Raw genomic sequence first — 9,569 nt, 5'->3', positions numbered from 1 at the left:
GTGTTGTGTCTTTCATCGAAACAAGAGGTGCTTTTGTCAATACCGCCGTAACGCAACCGTTCAGAAATGATTAGCCCGATGAATAATGCATCCACGTAGAAAGGGGTTGTTTTGTAATCGATACGTTCGAACGGAATATAATTGTTGTTTTTTCTGCGAAGGGAGTGTGCAATACATATAAATATCATTGTTGACATATTATTTAGCTTTAACTACATTCAAGAGAAAGTATTGAAAATAACACTTTCTGTGCAAGTAAAAAGTGTTTGTTTGTGTGTGAGGTAGTGTTTGTGTGTGTGTGCATGTGTGCACAGATGCACGTCACAGATGTTGTTTCTGTTTGTGTAGGCAGAGGTGTGTAGGCAGGTATGTTTACTACAACAACAGGCGAAGGGAGAGGTCTCATTTGCCTTAATGGGTCAGTCCCTGTTGTCACAAAGCATAACCAATATTAGACTCTCTGTGGCCACTCAGACGAACACCAAGACGCTGCCTTTAATGAGTTGGATTAGAGTTAAGCTCTTCATACATTCCAACTCTACTTTCTAACTTTTTCTCTCCTGGCTTTCTTTTCCTTTTTTTCCTGCAGGGCTACCACAGGCCAAATCACTACATCGCTACACAAGGTAAGGATGAAAAAAACAGTTTGGAGTTTCCAGGCACGCATGGCTGTTTGGAATGCCTGGGCGGTGTGATTTTTAAGCCATGTTTGTTTACAAGTGTGTGTGTGTGTGTGTGTGTCAATGCACACACAGGTGTGCGCAAACACTCTTTACTCTTTGATGCTTAGTCGAGTGTGTTAAGGGAATCTGCTCTCACTCGACGTGGATGCACACATGCACGCACACACACACGCACACCTTTTCTGAGCAAGCAGAGCATCTCTCTCTCTCTTCCTGTCTCTTCTCTCTCTCTCTCTCTTCGGTCTCTTCTCGCTCTTTCTCTCTCCCTCCTCTCCTCTTCTCTCCTCTCTCCATCAGTGGTCTGGGATAGATAAATCAGTCAGTGGGGAAACACTGAATAAATAAAAGGGTTTAGGCAGCGTCGATTGGCACATGCTGTTACAAAGGTTAAACCCAACGCCACCACGTCACCTGCCGGGGGGAGGAGCCTGTACCGCGACCCTGAGAGGTTAAAGCCGATTGGTGGTTATTTGTTAAGGCTTTTTATTTATTTTTTTTTGAGCGTCGCGAGCGATCACTCCCACACAACAAACCGTCTCACGTCGGGGGATTCGGCGCACCGCTTCGGCAGGTAAAATAAATAAAGAAGTGGAAAGATAAAGAAACAGCTGGGGGGGGGTTTGGGGCGATTTGAGAGAAGGGGCCTTAATGGATTCACAATCTGCTTTGGCGGACCGGGGAGTTGCATAATTACCTGTTTATTAGAGCGTAGCTCCTCTTGCTGGGCGTCTCAATTAAAACACCCCTCTATTTTCTCTTCCTCTGGTAATGGATCGCCCCCGCCGTGCCCGGCAGCGTCTCACGCACCGCCTCACTGTCTCGCCAACCCGTCTCCCTGACTACCTGTCTGCCCGCGTGTCTCGCTGTCTGCCCGCAGCACCTGCTGGTGGGACACTCACACATCCGGGAGAGACCCCCGGTTGGAACAGGCAGCTCGTTTGACGGTTGCCGAGTTCAGACAACAGTTCAGAGACCGAAAACGGCGTTGTTTATTTTAACCGTTTGGCGTGCCACACGGCGGGGAATAGACAGCTTCTGCGGCGCCACTCGTCTCCACAGAGTGCGGGTTTTTAGCCGGATTCATTTGCATACAGGTCGGGCGCACTCTTGTCATTAGAAGTATTGACGTACTTAGTTTTTCTTTTGCTTTAAAATATGCGTATGTAGATGGACGGTCAAAGAAATATTGTCAACCACTAAAGCCCCCTCCGCCTGAGATGAAACGCGTTGGAAGTCCCTTCCTGCCTTAATGTAAATCAGGGCCTGTGTGTGTGCCAGTGGATTGGTGGGCTTCGCTGTGTTTTTCTACACTTTGTTTGCATAATAGGTTGAGATTATTCTGTCGACTTGACTGAAAGGCGGGGGCGGGTCCTCCCAGGAAGATGCTGTGTGTGTGTGTGTGTGTGTGTGTGTGTGTGTGTGTGTGTGTGTGTGTGTGTGTGTGTGTGTGTGTGTGTGTGTGTGTGTGTGTGTGTGTGTGTGTGCGTGCGTGCGTGCGTGCGTGCGTGCGTGCGTGCGTGGTGTGTGTGTGTGAGTCTTAGAGTGTGGAGAAGGAGAGGATGCATGAAACATCTGTACTCTCCCTGAGAGCTTGCCATTTTTTTTTTTTTTCGTTTCTTTTTTTGTATAATTCATCATCATCCTCGGCAGGCTGGCGGGCTGGGGATGTTTGGGGGTGGAGGGCTGGCGGGGGGGGAGACAGGAAGAAGGGAGACAGGCTGGGGTGTGTGCTGCTGACACTGAAGTAGGAGATGAGAGAGAGAGGAAGACAGACACACACACAACCTGTCTCTCTCAATTCCACCCGCGCTGCACAGCGGCAGAGCCTGCAGTAGAAGAGATGCACCCGGCCACTGGCAGCGCTGGCTCCTTCTGAAACGCACAGGGGAAACCAAAAAAAAACAAACACGTCGAGGAAGTTTCTGGCAAGACTGACACGCTCGCTATCGCCCGCTGGGACTCACAGACTCAGCTCACACGACTTTCTATTTATTTATTTATTTGATTTAGCTTAAATGGCGGTTGCCCCCCGCGATAATGCTCGCTAAGCCAAAAAGGAATCCTCCTCTGTCGGAGAAGGCGAAGCAACAAAGAAACGAAAAAAAAAAAACGAGGTGCAGGTGGAGTCGGAGACAGACAGAGGAAGGGGGGGGGGGGGGAGGAACCATCCCCCCCCCCCCGCGCGCGCCGTGGAGGTGGGGCCGAGGCGGAGGTAGGACAGCTGTCAGTGTGTTCTTTTGGGTGGAGGGACGGGGACCGGGCGGGTGGCGGCTCCTCATTATCTGGGTCACCCCCGTCTCCACCCGGGGACCCCGGCGCGCGCCGTCACCAGCCTCATTATACCTCTCTGTGTCGTTCGCCCCGATCCCGGCGGCGCTCACCTGGTGAGGAGAGAGAGAGAGAGGGAGAGAGAGGGAGAGGGAGAGGGAGAGAGGGAAGGAGAGAGAGAGAGGGAGAGGGAAGGAGAGAGGGAAAGAGAGAGGGAGAGAGAGAGGGAGAGGGAGAGAGGGAAGGAGAGAGAAAGAGAGGGAAGGAGAGAGAAGGAGAGAGGGAGAGGGAGAGAGGGAAGGAGAGAGAAAGAGAGGGAAGGAGAGAGAAGGAGAGAGAGAGAGAGGGAGAGAGAGGGAGAGGGAGAGAGGGAAGGAGAGAGAGAGAGGGAGAGGGAAGGAGAGAGGGAAAGAGAGAGGGAGAGAGAGAGAGAGAGGGGGAGAGAGAGAGGGAGAGGGAGAGAGGGAAGGAGAGAGGGAGAGAGAGAAGGAGAGAGAGTGGGTGGGGGTTGGGAGAGAGAGAGAGAGAGTGGGTGGGGGTTGGGAGGGAGTAGTAGAGAGTATTGGGGGGGGAGAGAGACGCCCCCTCCTCCCCCGTTTCCCCTTCCTCCCCCCTCTTCCTACTCCTCCTCCACCTCCTCCTCCGTTCTCGCCTCTCCCCCCTCCTCTTCCTCCCCCTCCTCCCCTCCTCTTCCTCCCCCTCCTCCCCACCCTCTTCCTCCTCCTCCCTCCCCCCCCTCCTCCTCCTACAACAGTTTCCCCGGCCACCCCCCAGAACACCACGGGACCCCAGCAGGGAAAAGCTGCAGATATCTCCTCCAGTCCCCTGGGTCGCAAAATATTCATGTGACACATGGAGGTGACTCAATTTCATCAAGACCCTCTTCAAATCCTCCTCCTAACCTCGCCGGTGCCTGTCTACCACACACACGTACGCACGCACACACACGCACGCACCCACCCACGCACACAGGCACGCACCCACGCACACACACCTTCATCACATCCAATTGCCAAATGTCACCATCAGCACGCTACTTTTTATAATTTCCAGGTAAGGTCTTCAAACCCACCGGGGGGGGGGGAGAGAGAGAGAGAGAGAGAGAGAGAGAGAGGGAGAGGGAGGGAGGGAGAGAGAGAGAGAGAGAGAGGGCAGGAGACAGAGAGAGAGAGAGAGGGGGCAGGAGAGAGAGAGAGAGAGGGAGGGAGAGAGAGAGAGGGCAGGAGACAGAGAGAGAGAGAGAGAGAGAGGGCAGGAGACAGAGAGAGAGAGAGAGAGAGAGGGCAGGAGACAGACAGAGAGAGAGAGAGAGGGGGCAGGAGAGAGAGAAAGGGCAGGAGACAGAGAGAGAGAGGGCAGGAGACAGAGAGAGAGAGAGAGAGAGAGAGGGCAGGAGACAGAGAGAGAGAGGGCAGGAGACAGAGAGAGAGAGGGCAGGAGGCAGAGAGAGAGAGTCAATGATCAGTGTCTATTTGCCGAAGTCTGCTGCATGTAATATTAATGAGGAGAGGAGCGTCAGGTCTCTGTGCTGAAGGGTGTGTGCGTGCATGCATTCATGTGTGCAGGTGTGTGTGTGTATATATGTGTGTAAGGAGTTTTGGATTAGTATTTTGCTTAACAAAGATATTTTCCCATGAGGTCTATTTACTCTTGTCACAGAAGAACTACTCTGACATTCTGGTGGGCACGTGCATTTATTTAGAGGAGAAAAAAAGGGAGATGTTGCAGTGAACAGCTGTCTGGCGTTTTGATTAATTCACCACTGGCAATATATTATTGTTTTTCTGGCCTGAGCGGCCCCAAATTGCTCTATCAGATTTTGATAGGAATCTGACACGGTAGCATTTGGAATCATTTCATAATCATTATATATCCTTTACAACATGTTCCTATTTGCTTATGTCAGCAGCACTGGCAGTAGCAATGTATCAAAAATGTAATTAATTCAAAAAACACTGATAGTAATGCAGTGGAAAAACCACCCATAGGGTGTCTGTTTATGTTAGTGTCTGTTACTTTGAGTCTGTGTGTTTGTTTGTGTGTTCGTTGGGTGTGCGTGTCTGTGTGTTTGTTTGTCTATGTGTGTGTGTGCTCGCCTGTGAGCCTGTGTGAATCTCGCCCTGCCTTCGGTTGGTGTGCGTGCGTGCGTACAGCTTCCAAGGCGTTTTGGGTGGATGTCGCCGGCTGGGGAATATCTCACAGCTGTCACGGTCCTCGCTTGTGAGGAGAAACAGGCCGAATCCCGAAGCGCAACGGCTGTAGCGGCGGCGGCGGCGGCGTTGCTATTAGCTTCTGACAGCTGGATGCCGGGCCTCTGAGTGCTGCTCAGCTCTCCTCAAGGGCCACCACTCCACCCACTGAGCTCCACACGTGCGACCCAGTGCACAATGAGGTTGAATCGCTTAACCGCCAGCCTCCAATCACTGCATAGTTAAACGGGCAGGCCCTCTGGGACCCGTGGAAGGCCCCTTGGAGAGGCCTTTAGTGCCACACCTCGTGGTATGCTATGTTTTGTTATGTTGCGTCGTATTCCGCTGTTATGTAACGTTGATACGTTACGCTATCGTAGCGTAACGCAACGTACATAACAGTATTGTATGTTGTATGTTACAATGTGATATGTAACGTTTTGGTGCGTTATGTTGCATAATATTTTTGTGTTTTGTTTTGTTACAATATCTGTCGTTATGTCTTGTTATGTTCTGCTACGTTGTGACAGTTTTTCGTTGTGTTACATTACGTTGCGGTACGATACGCTGCGTTACGTGTGAACTAATCATAATTGAATTAATGCCGATGTGTAAAGCCATTTCTTCCTGGGACAATCTTGTTTTGATCGCACCCACATACATAACTTCCCTGTTTTCCCGGCAACACACATGCTCCAATTTACAAAAACATCTCATCCTTCACCTATTGTTTTCCATCCTTCATGCATATTGGATCACAACTCTCCCGCCTCAAGCTTGGCACCCGTTGCGTATCCATTCTTTTTCTTTTGAGCATGGATTGCCAAGTTGTGTTGTGTTACTGAAGTCCTACTCACCAGCTGTCCTGGCCAGCCAGCCATCTTCTCCATCACAGCTTCTCGGGCCATGTCCATCCTCCAACCTACCCCCCCCCCCCCCAATGGTTGAGGGAGGGTTGGAGGATGGACATGGCATGGGGGGGTGGGGTGCAGGGTGCGTGGGAGGTAGAGGAAGAGTGGGTGGCTCAATCATTTCGGGGAGCTGTTGAAGAGGCCTGGGGAGACTGGAGATTGAAGATTGCGTTTCCTGGATCCTGTTGAAATGGAGACCCATCACTTGCTGAGCTAGAGGAAGAGAGGAGGGGAAGAGGCCGAAATTTCATTTGCAACTCTGTTTCAATTCAGTATGAAGAGGGGGTGGGGATTGCCGCTTCAGATACAGTGTAATGGCCGCCATCGGCTCAGCATATAGAAGTTGTCATCTATCGACCGTTTTTGTGTCAGTAATTAAAAATCAAAGGTCTGGAGGCTTCAGATGTGACACGCTGGTCATTTGAAGGCAATCCCTTTTTTTCTCCCACTGGTCACGTGTTCCCTCAGGCTGCCCTACCAAGCTGTGCTCTGACAAACAACCCGCCCATCGACACACAACCTTGTTATTTATCACACATGTATTAATGCGCGTTTACCGCCGCAACAAACCGTTCAAAAATGGAAAAGGTAAATGGAGTTGTGATGTTTCATGATGTCACTGACTGTGTGTGTGTCTGTGTGTGTGTGTGCACGCACTCATGCGCATGTGCGTGTGCGTTCGCAACGTTTCTTCAGGTAATTTGGGTTCATGGAGGAAGATGCACTGGGATTTGCATTCACTAATTAATTTGTCTTTTTTTTTCGTTTTCCATTTGGCGGTTCATTAAAATGTACATTAATCATTTGAATTAACCAGAAAAATAATTGAAATTCTATCAATTAACAATTATTGCTCAGTGGAGTTTTAAATATGGAAAAGACTGAAGGGGCTGCTGCTTATTTATTGTGACATGCGCTGGACCTTTTCAGCAACGCCGAGGTTGGAAAACTAAGTAAATTACCGGGTAACTGGTAATTACCTCAAGCAACATCCTTTTACAGCGCAGACACACACGTGCACACATTCACACACAACAAATGAGTGCGCTCCCAATCATACGTGCTGCCAAGCACATGCAATGTGTCCCTGTGTCTTTTAATTGCTCTATTTCTTATTATTATTTAATATGAGTTGGCAGTGCCGGAAGAACGAGAGGGGAGAACTAAAAAACAAATCCTCCCTTTATCTCTCTCGCTCTCTCTTTTTCTCTCTCGCTCTGTCTCTCTCTGTCTCTGTCTCTCTCCCTCTCTCTCTCTGTCTCTCTCTCACTCTCTGTCTCTGTCTCTCTCGCTCTGTCTCTCTCTGTCTCTCTCTTCTTCTCTCTCTGTTTCTCTCTCTTTCGCTCTCTCTCTCTCTCTCTCTCTGTCTCTCTCTGTCTCTCTCTCTCTGTCTCTCTCTCTCTCTCTGTCTTTGTCTCTGTCTCTGTCTCTCGCCCAGGCCCTATGCAGGAGACAGTCTTTGACTTCTGGAGGATGGTGTGGCAGGAGAACACAGCCGCCATCGTCATGGTGACCAACCTGGTGGAGGTGGGCAGGGTGAGTTACTGGAACACGGGCATTCCCTCTAACTACACTTCCCAGGTCACACCTTCACAGACGGCCTCATCTATCAAAAGACAAAACTGGAACAACTGCATTATGTGTGTGTGTGTGTGTGTGTGTGCTATAAAAAGGATATAGATGGATCTTTATACATATACTTTAAGTGTGTGTGTGTGTGTGTGTGTGTGTGTGTGTGTGTGTGTGTGTGTGTGTGTGTGTGTGCGCGCGCCCATGTGCTCTGCTACTGGGGACTCCGTGAGCCATAGTTCCTGCTTTTCAGGAAAATCTCTCTTTCTTGCTCTCTCACTGGCTCTCTCCCTCTTTCTCTCGCTTTGTTTTTCTCTCTCTTTCTCTCCCTATCTCCATCTCCCTCATTCTCTCTCTCTCTCCCCTCCTCTCTCTCTCTCTCTCTCCCTCTGCCTCTCTCTCTCCCGCCTCTCTCTCTCCCTCTCCTCAATCCTCTCTCTCCCTCTGCCTCTCTCTCTCTCCCCACCTCTCTCTCCCTCTGCCTCTCTCTCTTTCCCCGCCTCTCTCTCTGTCTCTGCCTGCCTCTTTCTCTCTCTCTCTCTCCCAACCTCTCTCTCTGTCCCCCCCCTTCCCTCTGCCTCTCTCCCCCTCTGATGGGTGAGTCATGAGGAGAGGCTGATTGATGGCCTTCATTACCACCGAGCCATCCAGGCGCCCCACTTCTGTTCCGTCACTACGACTCCAGAAACAAGAGATTAGACACAACTAGCCGCACGCGCACACATGCACACACCAGCACACACACCAAACACACACCAAACACCACCACCACCAGCCCTAAAACAACCGCTCCTTAATGTTGTCCTCTGGCGTGTGGAGGACTGCTGTTATCTAGTGTGGAGTTCATCTCGTAGGTGGTGCTAATGCGCGGGCCCATACGTCACCGGCCGTGTGTGTGCGCGAGTGTGTGTGTGTGTGCGCGAGTGTGTGCGCGAGTGTGTGTGCGCGAGTGTGTGTGTGTGTGTGTCTAGGAAGACAGAGCTTGAACAGCTTGTTTGTTCCCCCCCGCTAACCTCCTTCACCTCCCAATGTTTCTCCCGGTTCGATCAGCATCAGAACACACCTCACATTAAACATTAAACCAACACACACACCTGCATCACATGCTGCCCCGCCAGCCAGCGCCCGTCGACACAAGCACGCGCACAAACACACATTGCGTTACGGCGTGGACCCCTGACACGCAGTCACACCTTTCGCGGTAGCGAGTGTGTCAGGCGTAGCGGCGGCGGCGGCGGCGGCAGGGTCTCGAACGTAGCGGAGCTGCTAATGAACCCGCGGCGCCCCACGTCTCCAGGCACCTCATTAGGACTACCGCTCTGCCGTGGCGCCGGCCGTGCCCAGGGGGAGGGGGCGGGGGGGTGCCACGCCCTCTGCCTTCCCCACACCTGCTCAGCCGCAGCGGTGGCCAGCGCCATGTGTGAGGGCGGGGTGGGTACGGCGACGGGGTCCTCGTCTTCCTCGTCTTCCTCCTCCTCTCCCCCTCCTCTCCCTCTTCCTCCTCCTCTTCCTCTTCCTCTTCCTCCTCCTTCCTCTCCTCTTCCTCCTCCTCTCCCTCTTCCTCCTCCTCTTCCTCTTCCTCCTCCTTCCTCTCCTCTTCCTCCTCCTCTCCCTCCTCCTTCTCCTCCCCCCCTCCACCTCCTCCCTCCTTCTCTCCCTCTTCCTCCTCCTCCTCTCCCTCCTCCTCTCTTCTCCTCCTCTTCCTCCTCCTCCTCCTCCCCCCCCCCCTCCAATCTGTCTGCTATATGATCCCTGTCCAATGGCGCCCGCGAGACACCGTCGGTCACAGAGAGCGTGGCTCCGGCGGGGGGGGAGGGAGGGAGGGAGGGAGGAGTTGCCCCCTTACCCACTTCCACCTAGCCACCATAAAAACCACCGCCCATCATATCACCGCCGCGAGCCATCTGCTCAGCTCAGCTGCTGGTGGGCCGAGATCCTGGCAAAACGCA

General features: G+C 52.0%; 1 protein-coding gene across 1 annotated transcript in view; it reads left to right on the top strand.

Moving 5' to 3' along the window:
- LOC307085673 (receptor-type tyrosine-protein phosphatase mu) overlaps positions 1-9,569 on the top strand; it is a 141,419-nt gene that overhangs the window by 111,483 nt on the left and 20,367 nt on the right. Inside the window, 1 exon segment of the mRNA XM_079750538.1 lies at positions 7,490-7,587. Within this exon segment, the coding sequence (XP_079606664.1) occupies positions 7,490-7,587 (98 nt within the window).

This window comes from Pollachius pollachius (genome assembly GCF_949987615.1).
Source record: "Pollachius pollachius genome assembly, chromosome: 14".
Lineage (NCBI taxonomy): Eukaryota > Metazoa > Chordata > Actinopteri > Gadiformes > Gadidae > Pollachius > Pollachius pollachius.
Note: the sequence above shows the minus strand (reverse complement) of the source record. Positions and strands in the feature narration are given on the sequence as shown.